The sequence below is a fragment of the Pituophis catenifer genome, unplaced genomic scaffold, assembly GCF_029215685.1.
Source record: "Pituophis catenifer annectens isolate HBS135680 unplaced genomic scaffold, rPitCat1.0.hap2 SCAF_1, whole genome shotgun sequence".
Classification (NCBI taxonomy): Eukaryota; Metazoa; Chordata; class Lepidosauria; order Squamata; family Colubridae; genus Pituophis; species Pituophis catenifer.
Genome location: NW_027256881.1, coordinates 246,689,779 through 246,707,442, shown reverse-complemented (window position 1 = coordinate 246,707,442; position 17,664 = coordinate 246,689,779). Strand labels below are relative to the sequence as shown.

The following is a 17,664-nucleotide window of genomic DNA, read 5'->3' as shown; positions in this document are numbered from 1 at the left end:
TGGATATAGTTGTGTAAACTGGGGGTTGCCATCACGGAGAGGCCACAGGAACCCCCCTTGGGCCCTCCATGTCCCCTTGATGGGGCTTTCTGGACTCGAAGACCCCCTCATGTACCCCAGCAGGGGTGCTTCGCCTGCATCTCCAAGACGCCCCCCATACAGCAAGGGTCCCCTGTGCTGACTCCTTCTTCTGCTGTGTGCCTGATGGAGAACAAGACCTGCAAAGGGGACAGCCTGAGACCACCGGTGCAATGCAAACACTCCGTAGAGAAGAAAACGATGACTAATCCCACTGCTGTAATTGAAATCTACCCAGACACCACTGAAGTGAATGATTATTATCTCTGGTCCATCTTCAACTTTGTATACCTCAATTTCTGCTGTTTGGGCTTCATTGCCTTGGCATATTCTCTGAAAGTAAGTATGAATCTCAGTCCTGCATGACTAAACTTGTTGGGTTCAGGCCCATAGTTGGAGTCAAGTCTACTTCATTTAACAAGACCCAACTAATTGTTGCTAATTTGCTCCAGTTTGGAAATTAGAACTGATCCTTGTTCCAAGGAAGAGGAAGTATATAATATCTTAAGATGGACATTCTCTAATAGGAAAATTTTATTTGTGAATTCAGGTCTGTGATACAAAAATACTATGAAAAGGAGTGCTGTTGATTTTTTTTGGGGGGGGAGGGGGGCAGGAGATAACCTGGAAGCATCCTTATAAATGAAATAATATACCATTTAGATAGCGACAATAAGAAATTAAATCACTCATTGCAATTTAATTACTTCTTTCAGTTTCATGACAAACCAGGAAGATGAATTAATTTTATAATGGGTGGGTTGTAATGATAAGAACAAATTCGGTGGGTGGGATTTAAGAATATATCTCCTACCTAGTGGAGTACAGTTTCTTCGTGCCATTGTCATCATGCTACCACCATCAGAAGCCTTTGCATATTTTCTAATAGCAATCCTTTCATCAGTTTGCATTCTTTATCTTTATACTAAACATGTAGAGAGATCAATATTTTCATTACAAAACTATAGCTTTCAAGAGAATCCACATTAGTAGAGAGATTTTGTTTTAGGGATAGGGATTCTCATTAACTCTCCTTGTTTATGAACCATTGGAGAAGTTGCTTCATATAATTAGACAATGCCCCATCTAGCAATTGATCCATCTTAATTGGTAGCAACTGCCTGGGACATCTCTCAAGAATTCAGGAACCGAACATAGATCTTCTGCTTGTAAAATATTTCATGCTCTGCCACAATTCCTCTTCAGTACTTCTAAACTTTCACTGCGTATGTAGACAAAATAATTCTCATCTTAAAAGGCAAGAATATTGCAGGTTCTATACATTTTTGCTGGTCATCAAATCTATCATATTGATTTTGGTAATCTAATAAAATGGTTTGTATTTAATGTTCTAATGGGAAAAGGAGTTTAAGATTAGGGTTGCCACCTTGTGTTTAAAAACACCTGGAAGACTATTAGATGGCAGCAGACAAATCCAGAAAACGCCAGCCCATTGCTATTGTCTAGTGGTCATCCAGAGTTCTGCAGTACAGATCTGATAGTCCTATAGAATCAATCATTGGATCCTAATCTTTAGGAAGAAAGCTTTTTGTTTCTAGAATTTGAGTGGCTACGGATGGAAGGGTCCTTTGAGGAGAACGAGCAGCTGCAAATCATGAGCAAAGATTTGTATTTGTCAGCTTCTAAGCCTGCCTTTTGGAGGACCTCTAAACCTCTTACAAGACCATGCTGTTCCCTCCATATACTACCTTCTTCCCTGAGAAAATAAGAATAGGAAGGGACAAAAGACACAGCTGCTACTCATATCACCCAGGCAAAGAAGAAGCAGGTAATGTTCCCCTGGGACTCATAAACGACAAGGTCAGAAGCAGAGACCTTCTAGCAGAACTCCTACCTAGAATAATGGAAGCTATAATGGAAAAGGGAAGAGGCATGGATGTGACATGTATTACGGATCAGAAAAGTAGATCTGGAACAGTTTTGTTTAAAAATGGGAAATCAGCAGCATGTGCTCATTTAAAGAGTTCATTTAAAGAGAACCTGCAGACTACTACATAGTTATGAAAACTCTGGCTTATTTGGCCATTACAAAATTAAAGATGGTTTCATTAAGAGGGGCTGATCTGGCCACAGAGTATCTCTATCTTGTATAATATTTTTTAATGTAATATAACCCTCTAAACACAGCAAACCTGCTGTAATTATTTCTCATAACTGCAGGGGGAATATGAGACAGCTGGACTCCAGGAATTTCACTGCTGAGTGCAGCCAAAAAGCAAATTGTTATCATCTGTCAGTGATCACAGAATGGTAGCTCTCTCCCCTCCACATACTTCCCCCCTCCACTTTTTGGTCCTTTTTAATAAACTGGAATGAGTTGACAGTGGCCTTAGAGAGGAATGTATAATATGTTTCACAGGCCGCATGTATACTATTTTGGTGTAACCCAGGATTTATTTATTTCATCCCCGAAACAGATCAATTAATTGCCTGTGTCCAACAACTGTAAATTGTGCAAGAGGGCAGTGGGATCATTTCCAAGTTAGCACTCTCTCTCTTTAGTAGTACAAGCTAGTTACCCCAAACTTGACTTAGACTAATGGGTTCCTATGCTCCTCAATTTTTTTGCGGTGGGGTGGGGTGGGGTGGAGAGAGGGAAGCTCAATGATTGGCCTACATTCCTTAGTTGCATTATGTACGATTAGTCTGCTTTACTGTAGTCTCTTGAAAAAGAGATTTCAGGAGGTTGAGTGTGTTTAATGTGCTGAACCAACAGCTGTAGTGTTCAGGCTTAGCATTCTTTTGCAGGTAACCCCAAGATACATGGATTACAATTGGCATCCTTTGAAAACTGGCTTTGCATTCAGTTTAAGACTTGTATGGCCTTTGAAAAAATGCAGGAAAGTCATTTTGATCATAAGGTCCCTTGCTCCCAGTGTAATATTGCAGCTCCTGTTTTTGTATTATTACATGCCCTAACTCATGTTCCTTGTGTGACTGGCAGTCCTCTGTGGATCAATGGATCAATGCAATAGAGAACAGTTGCAAATAGTATGTTGTATTGAATTTGCATCTGTGAGCATTGAGGACAGAGTTGAATTTCCATGCAAATCCATCTTCTGGGCCGTGCAGGGTGTTGGCTATTAAGTTATTGCTCTTGGTCTCATAACCCACCATGGTTCCAGGTCATGTTTTCTTATCAAACTATTTCAGGTTACATTCCTGTGTTTCATGCTGGACATTTTTTCAGTCCTCACTAGTTTTACGCCTGTGCTCATGCCTTGGTTCTAATGTTTTGGAGAACTTATTAGGGTCTCAACTGAACCAAGTTCAGTCTCGGAGCATAGAGATCTCAGTTTATAATGGCTGCATTTGAAACTGAAATGCAGCAAACAAAGTACTGTTGTATTATCTAAGGGCATGCAATAATTATCCTGGGTCAATTACAAGTTCATGCAGGCTGTCCATGGGTTAAGAATGAGTTCTCTTCCCTAAATCTAACCTTCAAACTCAAATTTGTATTTAAATCAGAACTCACTTATAAACGGGTTGTCTATTAATAAAAATGGCAGATGGCATTCTCCTTCCTTGAGCTGACAAAGTGCTGAAGCTGCATGTTTTTAATATACGGCCTGTTTTCAGCGGTTCCTACAAGCATTTCATGGCTTCAGTGCTTCATCAGTTTGAGGAAGGAGAATGCTATCCACCATTTTTTGTAATAGGCAGCCTATCATATCTAGGGGTTATTCTTAAGTCAAATGTTCTTAACCTACGGCTGCCTGTATATTATTCATGTTTACTTCCTTCTAAAGCCATGGACACACACACAGTCCTAGGCACCAAACACAGGCAGAGTTTGCACCTGAGGTTTAGGCCCTATAGTTCTTGCCTGACAGGTAGTAAATGTTCTACTTATGGCATTTCTTTGCTCTTCATAAATTATTTTTTATTCTCCTGGTTCTAAGCCAACTTATTGGTTGAAGGAGAAATGGGGGCAATAAGGGACTGTACAACCTTTGAAGCAAATTCAGATGTAAAATACTCTGCATTTATAATACTTTCTATGCAAAACTTAAAATTTTAAAACAAAGGTTGGGAGCAGAATCTTTATTGAGTATATAAGAGTACATCACAACAGGGAACTGTGTTAAGGGTATTGGATAAATTTCTCTTTCTCCAACCACATCAGGTTTATTTCTTTTTTTCAAGTACCATCCCAAGTTATACCAAGAATCTGGGTAGCCCTGACTGAGCTTGAAAATTTAAATAGGCATGGATCTGGTTTGTAGATGGATGGGTGACTATTAGAAACACCCTGAAAAGTATAGATCAGATTGGAAAGTTGGAAAAGAAATTAAACAACTTCTATACTGTTATTAGGAAAACAATATGGATATATTGATGTGATCAACAGCTCATCCCCAGGACATTGCGGTAGGCAGGAGGGAAGCTAATTGATAGTTCGCCTTTGTGACCTTTGCTAAGGCTATGCAACATACTGTACTGGTGGCTGTTTCTAATATCTTTTCCAGGGTAAGAAGTCTGATTGGTAAAAGTGAAGATTTAAAGTCTGACAAATGTCTCTGCCCAAAGGGCTTGTAAAAACATTGAGTGAAAATAGTTTCATTCACATTACAATACTGTTAGCAAAGGGACTGTGAGACTAGGAAGAGCTATGGCATTTGTGTTCGGTGTCTTTATAAAAGTTGACTTTATGTTGAGTTGGCTAGGTTATTTAGTTACAGAATTTTTGAATCACGTAGAATGGTGGGAAAGCATTTTGCTATAATCTAAAGCTTATCAGCATAGACACCTGAACAATTGTACCCCAAAAGAAAGGTTAGATTAAAAAAAACAATCTAAGCAGTAGAAGATAATTTAATACTTATTGGTAGATTTCTAGGGATTTGCAGTCGTTCAATACTATTTGGCTTCCTGTTATTTAACAACGATAATAATCTCTCTTGTCCCAAAATATACGACAAAATATACGATGAATATAAGAAGCCAAAGAGAAGGGCAACAAGAAATATATTTGGTGTGCAGGCTTTTGAGTTCCATTCAATTACATCAAAACAAATTTGCAGATGCTGAATACCTGAGTTCTGATTATATTACTATTACATCAGGCTTTCAATGATAAACTTCTGGGAAATGGCAAAATAGATTCCATAAGCCTTAAATGTGTTCATCCATATTTCAAAATATGATCGAAATATTCTAGAATTTGATCCTTTGTTTTTTTTTTTGTATTCAGTGTCATTTTTTTCCCAAGGCATAGAGTATATGTCCTATAATCCTGTCCTTCACAGTATCTCTTTAATTCTTCCATTATTTTTCAATGGATAAGCAAATGAATACTAACAATTTAGTACCAGCATGACCTACTGAAAACAGGACCAATATCCCTTTTATATTTGGTTAAGTTTTCTCAAGTGTGGCATCTGCTGCATGAAGAAAGGTGAAATGATGTGGCGAAGGTGAGATTAATTCTGCCGTTTCCCTAATCCCTTTCCAATTTATAGATAAAAATGCTGCCATTTATTTTCACTCAGAAGTTGTTATTTCGGGGAGGGAGGAAATCCTGCCCCTCATTGAAAAGGATGGAAAAATGGGATTTCAGGTGGATTTTTTTTTTTTTTTTTTTTTTGTAAGAAGAGTAGAAGATGCTGTACCCTGCCCTCAGTTGCTTTTAAAAAAAATTGCAGCATCTTGATCAATACTGTGTGGCTCTGAATTGGCACTGTTGATTTCCTACAAGGTAGAGCACAAGCAAGTAGAAGTTAATGTCGCCATTCAGAATGTACTGGTGCTGTTCGTCAGAGAACGCTGTTGCCAGTTACATATCTACCATTACAGGTTCTACCAAGACCCATCAGAGAATCCTTAATTGAGGATCTCATCAAACTGGAATTGATTCTGCCATGAATGGTGTTCTACCAGAAATGTAACAATTGGGAGACATGGAATATTTGACAGTGTAAAATAGAAAATCAGAGTTTTTTAAATAAATAAATCCCGTTGTGAGGAGGAGTTTGCCAAACATGTAGCAAATAGAAAAACAAATGTTTATGTTTGAGGAGACTGAATGATAATGTGCTATGATGGAGGGGAGGAAGTATCTGATAGTCATCCTATATGTTCTGCAAGCTTTTTTCCCCTAAGTCTCTAGATGGCTCTTAATAAAGTCTAGTTCTTTTATAGTAGAGCAAAGGGATTTTGTAGAAACTGAGGTATTCTGAAACACCTCAGGAATAGCAATGAAGTTCTAGGGCTGAAGAATTCTGCTACAAATTAAATCCTGGTTTGAACACTACCATTTCTCATCTGTTTTGGGACACATCTTCTTGTGCTCAAAACATGCACAAACAGGGGCAGCCATGACATTTTGACACAATAGCCAAAGTCATATTTTAGCACATGGTTTGGTTTATCTTCCCCCTTTTTTTTTGTAAGGAATTTCAAAGAGGTGCCAACTTGTATCTTCTATTTTTTTCATTGAGTGTTTGAGCATTATACTTATAATTTTCAGCCCTGGACAAATTTTTATCTTTCTCAAAAATTTTCAACTTTTATAGTATGAATCACAGTAAATAATTTTAATTACACCAGTGCCCAAATGTTGTCATATGTCATATCCAACTTTACGGGGGAAGGGGTTTGAAATCAGTGCCCAAATGTTGTCATACGTCACATCCAACTTAATGGGTGGACGTGTTTGAAAATCATAGAAAGAAAAAGTCCTAAAGGAATGAGGAAAGATTATACGATTTTATACTCATATTGTGTATTTTGGAAGTCTTTTCAATTTTGACATCCCCTAAAATTTGATGGATGGCCTGAATGTCATCCTAGTACCAAGTTTGGACATAAATAATTTTTGAAAGCAGGAGGCTTGGGGAACTTGGGAAGTTAATGCCATGAAAGCATGGCATTAACACTGCTTAAACAATTTAAAAGTGAAGCCGAAAGAAAACTTTACACGTGCATAATCAGAAAGGAATTGAAAATGGAGTCACTATAGAAGGCAAATTTGGATATATGTAGAAGAAGCCCCAAAGCTTCTTCTTTTACAAATTTACAAAGACGTTATCCAAAACTCAAGAAGGGATGCAAACTTTCAAATGGAACTTTGAAAAAGAAAAGAAAAAAAATGCAGTGATAATTTTTTTCATCCTAACGAAAACCATTATGAACATAAAGAAAATTTAGAAGAAAAACTTATTTTTAAGAAAATATCAAAGGTCCATTACATTTCGAGGCAGAGGAATGAAGTAGTTTTTGACTCCAATTTTCATAAAGTTAGAAAGATTGAATACCTTGCCATTTTGGTTTAAAGGTAAAGGTAAAGGTTCCCCTCGCACATAAGTGCTAGTCATTCCCGACTCTAGGGGGCGGTGCTCATCTCTGTTTCAAAGCCAAAGAGCCAGTGCTGTCCAAAGACGTCTCCATGATCATGTGGCCAGTATGACTAAATGCCAAAGGCACACGGAACGCTGTTACCTTCCCACCAAAGGTGGTCCCTATTTTTCTACTTGCATTTTTTACGTGCTTTCGAACTGCTAGATTGGCAGAAGCTGGGACAAGTAACAGGAGCCCACCCCATTATGCGCCACTAGGGATTCGAACCACTGAACTGCTGAACTTTCAATCGACAAGCTCAGCGTCTTAGCCACTGAACCACTGTGTCCCAAAGTTAAATATAATTCAGTTGTAAAACCAATTGGGAAAATAATGTTAGGAATCCTCCTGAGAAAAATAGTGACCAAAACTTTTGCCATCATAACAGCTCTGAAAAACATTTCAAGTTTTCAAAGTTGTCAAAGATAAATGGGTCATTAAGTCAGGTCCACCAAACCAGAAAAATATAGCTATTTGCATTTAAACACAATATAAGAAATGTTAGCAAGGACATGTGCTAGACTAGACAACTTTTGCATCTTTATAGCTGTCACTGTGATGGATTGTTAAGATCCATTATTATGACATTCTACATGGCATAAAATTGGAGGATTTTTTTTATCAGTAATTTCTGCAGAAAGCCTTTAGGGCTCTTCTATCTTTAGGCTCTGATTTTATAAGAGAGGAAAAACTGGGGAGAAAGGGAAAAATGCAAACATATCTTCAAAAATACAGAAAGAAACTGTGTGACAAAGGTTGAAGGCATAAAAATCTTCAAGATAGAGAAAGGAGCATAAGAAATAGAATGACATGACAAGTATCCTATAGGAGGCATTGTATCAGTTTTTTTGGGGGGGAAAACCTTTTTATTCCAAAATACTTGAGGTTATAGAGACAAAATTGCAAAAAATGGTGCTATGTCTCAGCATCACCTTCATTTAAATATATTGATTAAATGGTATAGAGCAGGTGTCTCCAACCTTGGCCACTTTAAGCGTGGCGGACTTCAACTCCCAGAATTCCTGAGCCAGCAAAACTGGCTGGGGAATTCTGGGAGTTGAAGTCTGCCAGGCTTAAAGTGGCCAAAGTTGGAGACCCCGGTATAGAGAAATAATTTAGGCAGTGCATCCTGATGACAGGGCAGAGGTGGTGCACTTTCATTTTAGTTCCTTGGAAGATATGGAATAATTGTATCAATCAAAAGCTATATTTTGAACTGTGTGGTAGATTCAACAGGAAAACAGTAAAGAAAGCAAAGGAGAAATGGAACATGTTCCTTTTGTATCCTCTCCTGTATGTTGTTTTCTAGTTGATGTCAGACCTGGAAGCCATCTTTTGCATTGGGCCTTCAGGCCTGCCACATTTATACTACTTAAAGGTGGCAGGCCTGGAGCATGGGTGATATATAGTCATAATAACATTCCTTTCTCAGAGAATCAAGGCCATCTCGCCCTGCACCTGGAAGGCGGAACTGGGAGGCCTCTCCAGTTAGGATGGTGCTTTGATTGGATCATGTGATGGACATGTGGGTGCTGGGGCAGGGACTTGAACTTTCCTTTGGGTGGGGAAAACCTGGAAACTTTCAGATTTGGGTTTTCCCAGATATGCCAATATGACATCTCTAATAAAATGTAACTTTGAGGAAACTCAAGCCTCGGAGTTTTCTTTCATTGGGGGTGTTACTTGGAACCCTGACAGTTGATGCTTCAAAGGTAATCATCCAGGACAACTCTACAGTAAGCATACTAAAGTTGCCCATAATACCTATTGAGAGAGAGAAAGGATAGATTGTTTATAACATATTTATTTCTACCTAATAAAGTTTCAGTTTTCTCAACAGCTGGAATTGGCATGGCTAAAGCATGTTTGTACATTCTGTAAATGCAACTATGGGTCCAGGGATATCTTGATTGATTTTTGTCATGCCCTTCAAAACGTAGCAAATGTCAATTTAGACAGTAAGAAATTGACTTAAAAGTATGTGCTGCTTTTTTTTTTTAGCAAATACCAACAATGAAATGTTGTAAACTGTCCAGTCTCTGCAAGGCTGGATAGGTAATAAATAAATCTAATAAATAAATAAAATAAACCAATTTTTAAAATATAATATTATTTTAATTATTATCTTAAGTCTAATTTAGATATCAGTAGCAGTTATCTAGTTAGAGTGTCAGGTAGTAACCGAATGATTTGTTAACCAAGTAGTTATAGTTTGACAATTATAGATACGTTGTTCATTTCGCTGATTTTAGTTTGGACCATGACATTTCAATGGCCATATTTTTACTTGTATTCACTAAACATTAAGAGTGAATCCAACCAATAAGAGACCAAGTCATTCACGGTAGCCAAAAGGAAGGGTAAATTAAAGTTTATCTCCTAAAATGAAAAGGAATTGCAGCATGTCAGCAACTTCAGCTGTGCTGCAATCGAGCCTGAGATAAATTAGCTCAATTGTCCACTAGTGCTGCCGTCAACTGAAACTTGAGGTTGTGGGGGCCGCTTTCAGACTGACACAGAATCCTAGTATAAAAATAAGTAACCTCTGTATGCTCTGTGGATCCGGTCTTGTACTGTGCTCAAAGTGGTACCATTCTTCACTCTGGGATTGCTGCTAATCCTATATTTCAAATCTAAGGATGTACAGTATGTGCGTTTAGAATCTGTTCATGGCTACCTTAAAGATAATTTTTCTTCCAGTGCCTGAAAAAGGAAGAAATCAGTTGTATATATGTTTAGATTGTATAGTTTCAATACTTAAAGAATCGGTTCTTACCTTTGAGCAAAAGGTCAGGCCAAATGACCTTTTGGTCATTTTATCAAATTTAAAACCATACCAAAGCTGACATTATTATAATTGCACCCCAACTAATATATAGCCACCTCTTTAGCAGTATACATTTTGAACATGCTGGACTCCAACTTCTAGAATTCCATGCTGCAAATTCCTGATATCCAGCCCCTATTGAAGAACCCATTCCTACAATCATAGGAAATGTTTGTATATAAAATTCCATTCCATTCCATTTCCAAATTATGCCAATGAAGGATTCCTTTTCAGGGCAGCTAGCAGCTTCAAAGAATAATTTTCTTCAGGATTATATCTTAAAAATTCATCTTCCCTGCTGATTCTTACTGACTCCTGTAATTGTGTTTGTGTTTTGTATTAAACATAAAGATGAATTCAAGCTTCATCATATGAATTATTTACATCTGAATGTGTGAACTGTCTCCATTAAAAGGGAATATGTCTAAGAGACAATTTTCTCTTTTTTTCTTTTGATGGGTTTTTTTTTTTTTTTTTTTTTGGTCATATGTCATTTCATCATGCAGTCCTTTAGTAATAAATATGCATATATGAACCAGCTATTACATTCTTTTACAGGTAGGAACCAAGACATATAAACCTAGATTTTTAGATTTCTTGGAATTATAGCTTAGGACACCCAGTGCAAACAGGAACATGCAGGGTAAGCCAAGCCAGCTGCTTACTTAGTCCAATGAGATTATTTCTTTAATGAGTGGGTACTTTTAATTACAGTTTTAGTGAATGTTGACTTTCCAGTTTTCACTCTGAGAAATAAAAGAGTTTGCAGCTCTTGAGTTGGCCAGCTGGCAGCAAGTTCTTAATGAAGAAACCTAGTCAGCAAATTCTCATAATTTTATCATATTTCTTTGAAGAACAAAGATTTATAGAAATTAAGAAACTTCAAGCTTGCCCTGCAGCTAGCAAAGTAAATATAGACAGGTGGGGCAGGGATAGTGTTCATAATTGCAAAGTACTATAATTTCAGTAAGCTCCTGAGATCTGGAGTTAAGAAGAGAAACTGATAAAGAGCCTGTCTAATAATGCCATCGTTAGAGACAGGGAGAAGGAACCATTCACACCAGTCAGACCGATCAGAGAGATTAAAAAGAGCACATAGTGCCTCTGGCTTCTAACCAAAATCCTGAGATGAGAGCATTGAAAGAGATCTTCAGATCTGTGAACAGCAGATCTGTGGACTCATCCACACTCATTTCTGGACTGCTTTTCTCCCATCTAAGAGGTGGGAAGAAGTCATGTTAGCATGAATCATGCTTACACCTTTAACATGCTGTGCTGATGTCCATATAGTTCTTCCATGCAACCTTGTTAGGGCAATGATTGGCATATTCCCCTGGCTAACACTTGACCATTCCAAGCCATGGAAAACATCAGTTACCATGCCTTCTGCATGTCAGATGGTTATTGTAAGGTTTAAGCCAATCTATTCTTTTATAATCATTTTTTTAATCAAAAGGCTGTCAATCTATTGACCACTTCATAGCAGGCAAGAGCTTGTCTCCCTTAACTGAAAGGCAGCAGGAACCTGGATTTGTGCAGCCAACATATACCTGGTGCATAAGTGTCCTTGGAGCCAGAATTTAAGAAAGGGTCTTTAGTATGTGAGAAAGAAGTGTTGGACTTGAAGGATGCTCATAGTAGGTACATGATTAATCCATCAACCACCAGGTGACACCAAAGAGATGCATCTATAGCTGCTACAATAAAAGTCATCCTGATCTACGTGGCATTGGTTTCTTAGATACCTTTTTTAGGTATCTACCCGGATGGTGCCAGTCCGGGTCAGAGATCATTTAAAAAAAAGAAAAAAGTGGCTAGAGAAGCAGGATTCCAGTCTACCTCATAGCCAAAATAGTAATGCTGAGCAAGTGCCAACCCAGGGGTAAAATGAAAGGGGCAGTTGTAGTTCAGCAGACCAAGTACCCCAACTGTATCACTTAAGCCAATTCATGATCCTCTTGGAAGGTCCTCTTCTGTTTTCCCAAAGAAAACACTATGTTCTTATTGGAACAGCTTGGTGGTCTCAATCTTCATAGCAGTAGGCTGCCTTCAAGGTGGGGGACTCTTTAGTACTATAAGATGATGTCCTCAACAAAGAAAAGAAAAGAAAGTCAGGAAATGCTGTTTCTGCTCTAGTCTTATGGATTAGCATCCCCTTAGAATTCAGGCATGTTCAACGCCTTCTGATGTTCTGGAAGCTTCTGAAGATGGAAGAGCATTTTGTTGACTAGTTTATTATTACTTTACTTGATCTTGAATTTATTTTAATTTAATTTGCTTATGTTATCTTGATTCTTGGTTTTATTATGCTTTTACTTACTTTACTATTACTATTACCTTTGTATTTTGTAATTTTTAATTAGTAATTTTAATTTTTGTATATTTATCATAGATAAATATTTTTGTCTGCAGATAGATGTTTCTTGCTGACTCTTGTAATCTCCCATGACTCTTCATTGAGACAATGGGAGGGAGGGATTTTTAATGTAGTTACCTACTACATTAAACACTGCTATGCTGATGTAAATGTTTTTTCTGGGTGCATTTCAGTGAATCCATGGATTTGAAAATGTATTTCTATGTTATACATCAACATACAGTGCTACAACTGTGAGAGAAATCATGACATTTTCAGGAAAAATAAGTGGAATGTTATCACTTTATACAATGTAATTTTTCTAGCATGCTGCTGTATAGTAATTTCAGAGATAATTGTAAGATAAGCCCCGCTGCTTCAATTTTTTTTTAAATGGTTAAACTCATGCACATTTATATTAATCCACCTGATTTTTTCTAATGAAAGGCTTGCAAGCTTTTCAGAATTGCCTGAATTTCCATCCCAAAATTAAGTTTTTTCATAGCTCTAAGTAATCAATGCTTTTTTGCTATGGCTGCAGTAGCTTTTATTTTTAAATCTCTAGGAAAAGCAAAAAACGATTTTGCTTCTTCTAAAGACTTATACATATTTGAAATGGCTTCGGAGCAGAAATGCCTTTTCCCCACAAGTCCACGTATATTCACTTTCCTCTTTTCACAAAAAAAGTATTCTATATCCCAATTCCAATATTTTCTTTTCCTTTCCCTTCCAACTGTCATGGCCAAATTGTTCCTCTAGTGTCTTCTGTTGCTTACTTGTTTACCTGGTGGTAATCCTAATTGAAGTCAAATCAAGGTATTTCTAAAGAGAAGCTAATTGATTGGATGTTTAAAATCCTAGAGTGGGTTATCCACTGGTTTCTTTTTTTCCCCAGGAGATAGGAACTTCTGATTTGGCATCAAAGCATTGAATTGGAAGTGAGCAAGACCTTTATGTTTTAAATAAATTCACACAAGACAAGCTTTATACAGCATGCAGATTTCTTTTAAATGACACTAAAAGCTACAGAAGGGAAACTAGATCCACAGAGATTTTTCTTTAATTTATATAATATATAACACATTTTCATGAAATCTGAGTCTTCCAGTGATTGTTGTGGGCCTTTGCAATCCCCTCTAAAAACTGTTGAGAAGCTTTTGGTATACACATGTTTTTGGTCTGCAGCAGCAGTGTCAAACTTGCAGCCCATGGGCCAGATGCGTCACCTGCTTGCCCCACTCCCACCTGGTTTAGTGAAGGGGGAAAAAGTCCCGATATGTCACGTGATGCTGCCGACATAAGTTTGACACTCCTGATCTACAGAATCTGTGTTTCAGCTATGCATGTCATCTCATCTGTCTTATTGAACCATGAAAAGAATAAATATAGTGGAGATCTTCTAAAGTTTGGTAGTAGTTCTACATACAGTAAGTATCAGACAATTTGAAATTACTTCAGGTAAATTCTATGAAGCATAAAATTATATTAAAATCTATAGACATTTTTAGTCTCACTGTAGAATAAGAGCAGGCAGAGCTGAATGAGGAGTTAAATATGTCATAAGCTTGGAGTCCTTACATTACCACAAATGATGTAAGACCCTCCTTGAATTCCGTTAACTCTTATCTAGTGCCAATTTAGTGCTGACCGTTAGTTGATTAGATTCTTGTGTATAGGCTTGAATAAATCTTCAGTGCTACAATTCAATGTATGGTCCTAATCCTTGGTGCCTGATATCCATCAACAGTTTAGCATGAATTCAAAGGGCTAGGGTAGAATCCTAATGTTGATAACTATCAATTGGTTTTACTTGACTGGCCTGCTCCAAGATGAGGCCTACTAAATATCTTAGGGCTACATGTCCAAATATTCTCAGGGATCCTGAATGTGCTGGCTAAGAATTATGGGAATTCCTACAAGTTTTATATTGGGGAAGGTTAACCTGAATCAGTGAGCATTCATACCATTTTAGTTCACATTCACTATCTAATCTATCTTCTTGGGAATGTGGTAATATATGGAATTTATAGAGGCAATGGACATAAAAGTGCTGCTTTTAAATTACATTGTTTTATGCCTTGGTGGTTGGTATAATATACAATTCAGAACTTCCATTGTGCAACCTTGTGACTTGTATTATTCTAATCTCTATGTGTTTTAAAAATATGAGGTTGTGGTTAGGAATTAATTAAAACAACAATTTAGTGAGAAAAATCTGATCGGAATAAATCAAAGCAAAAGCTAGCATAGTGATAGTATAGATAGAGCTAAAAGTATCTCCCATGCTTTTAAAAATCTGATATAACTTGGGTTCAGTAGCAACTATTAGTATTGCGTTGATGCTGCTGCGTTGGTTATTGATGCATTGACTCCTATTCCTTCTTGGACTTACGATCATCAAACTGGAAGGTTATCCTATAGGCCAGGGGTGGGCAACTGTGGCCCTTTTACAACCTGTGGCCGTTTTACAAGCTGGCTCAGGAATTCTGGGAGTTGAAGTCCACAGGTCATAAAGGGGCCATATTTGCCCACCCCTGCTATAGGCAACTTGAGTTATCCACTGAGTTAAAATGTTCACCTGTGAGTTCTCATAGAAGTCATGTTAAAAATAGCCTGCAAACTTTGGAATTTCTTACTGAAAGATGATTTGTGCAAGCCTTCAAGTCTTTCCTCATTTGGGGGAAAGTATTGAAGAAAAAAGGAACTATCTTCTATCTGTTTCTTTCTTTCTTACTGTAATCTCAGTGCAAAGGACAAACCAAAAGATTACAAGAATGCAGTTCTTTTCTATATTGGAAGTGTCCATCCACATGCTGAACGTTTATACAGATTCAACCACAGCAGAAGCTTGAGTCTGAAGCTTCAAAGAACTTGATTCCAAGCTGGAGGAAACATTTGTAATTCTGCTCCTTCTATTGCCCAACCAACAGATATTTACAGAACACAGGCTCTTGCAATGACAGTAAAGATTGCAATGCATATGTACATAGGCAGACCGAAGAATAAACCCTTCTCTAAGAATACTTAAAACAACTCCACAAAGCAGCTTCTGTTGAATGTGTCATTATGTTCATAAGCTTGCCTTGCCTTTGATGTAAGGGGAAAAATCAAATGACAAACTCATTTGCAAAGATGGATAGAAGAACTCACTGCAATCTCAGCAGAAAAGGAACCAGCTGTAGGAAATCAAAGGTCTTTTGGTGATACTGAACTACAATTCCCAGAATCTGTTATCATTAGCTGGAATTGCTGATAACGGAATCTGGGAACTTGAATGCAACTGAAAAGTGCCTTGGTAGTACAGTGGTCTAAGGCACCCTGTTATTAAGCTGCTTATTAAGACCAGCTGCCTGCAATTACTGCAGGTTCGAATCTCGCCAAGGCTCAAGGTTGACTCAGCCTTCCATCCTTTCTAAGGTAGGTAAATTGAGGATCCAGTTGTGGGGGCAATAAGCTGACTTTGTATAAATATACAAAAGTATGAAGGCTATTGCTTAATGCATTGTAAGCCGCCCTGAGTCTCCGGAGAAGGGCGGCATATAAATCAAATTTTTTTTTTTAAAAAAGTTGCAAGTTCCAAAGAAGCAACCTCCATTGCCCAGGAACTCATTAGGAGAATACACACAATGGCTCCCAAGAGCAAGAAGAAATGCCTCTTAGGAAGATACTGATATTATCTCTCAATGAGAAAATCATCTACAGCCCTTGGTGAATTGAGCCTTTCAGTTTTAGTAGTACAGAAAAATTAAGACTACATTACCAACCTATCTCTTACCCATGCATACCGCAGCATTCTTCACTAAATCTAAAGATAACGTTGTTAGTTTTTCCACATTTTGACAATATGAAAGGAGCACAACCAAAGTCCAGTTTCATCCCAAGCAGCCTCATGCTATTCTGTGGAAGCTAGGATCTTTAATACCTGGCAAGCCAAAAAGTACTCTCTGTTGAAGGACTCTTCTAGCTTAAAAAAAATTCAAGCAAAATTGCTCTTCCCATAACATTAATACATTATTCTGCATCCAGCACTTTAATAGAGAAAGGGTCAAGTGCCTCTTGTCATTATCAGGGATGTCCACAGTGACTGTCACTGGTTTTAAAATGGCATTCATAACTGGACATCAGGAGCTCCATCCTTAATCAAGATGCATTGGGTATATTGCATGCATTATAAAAGAATGGAGTTTCCTCATACAATCACACTCACCATTTGGAAGCCAGTAGCCATTCCATCCCAAATCTTTCCTTTCTTTCCAGTCACTTTTTTATACTTTTTCTCTCTCCCTACTTTGATCTGTCTTTTTCTCTTATGGAAAAAGTGGGATACATTGTTTTGTTTTGTTTTGTTTTGTTTTGGTTGGTATATTATGTAGAAGAACTACTTTTTTAATCTTTTGCATAGGTGACTCTGGCTTTAACATTAGGTCTGCTAGCACGTTAAAATTATTTTCTTGTACAATCTGAGTCACTGCCTATTAATTATCCCTCTTTCAAAATCTCATTGCAAATTAGTTATTAATGTATTCCAAATTCAGGTTTTGCTTTTTCTTACCATCAGTTATGATATTTTAATCTACAAAGAGAAATAAGCAGATTAGCCACATTTTCAAAGTCAACTAATCGGCTCAGTGGGAATTGCTGGTTTTCCAAGGCTTAGACGTATCTGTTGTTTCCCCAATTTTAAGGGAGCCAGTTCATCAGAAAATAGCAGCTCTCCCTATGAAAGGAAACCGAGGATGCTTGTATCCTTTTCTCTGCTTTTCTCTTAATTCTCTCTCTCTCTCTCTCCCTCTTCCTCTCCCCAATGAGCCTTGAACCCCTTCATCAATGTATTTTCCAATTCCATGCTCCTTGATAGTTTGATTCCCATTTATTGTAACAGTCCTGGATTGTGAGCAGCCAGATGCAGCGAAAGGACATTGGATAAGGCAAAACGAAAGTCAACTTGCTTTATTTTCTGCAAGAAAAATCACCCCTCCTCAGATATGCTTTTCCCATGCAAGAAATTTTTTTTATTAAGAATTTTGTGTTTGCATTTGTA

General features: G+C 37.6%; 1 protein-coding gene across 1 annotated transcript in view; it reads left to right on the top strand.

Moving 5' to 3' along the window:
- Nucleotides 1-17,664, top strand: part of IFITM10 (interferon induced transmembrane protein 10) — a 30,535-nt gene that overhangs the window by 1,783 nt on the left and 11,088 nt on the right. Inside the window, exon 4 of the mRNA XM_070935056.1 lies at nucleotides 10-417. Within this exon, the coding sequence (XP_070791157.1) occupies nucleotides 10-417 (408 nt within the window). The remainder of the gene's footprint in view (nucleotides 1-9; nucleotides 418-17,664) is intronic.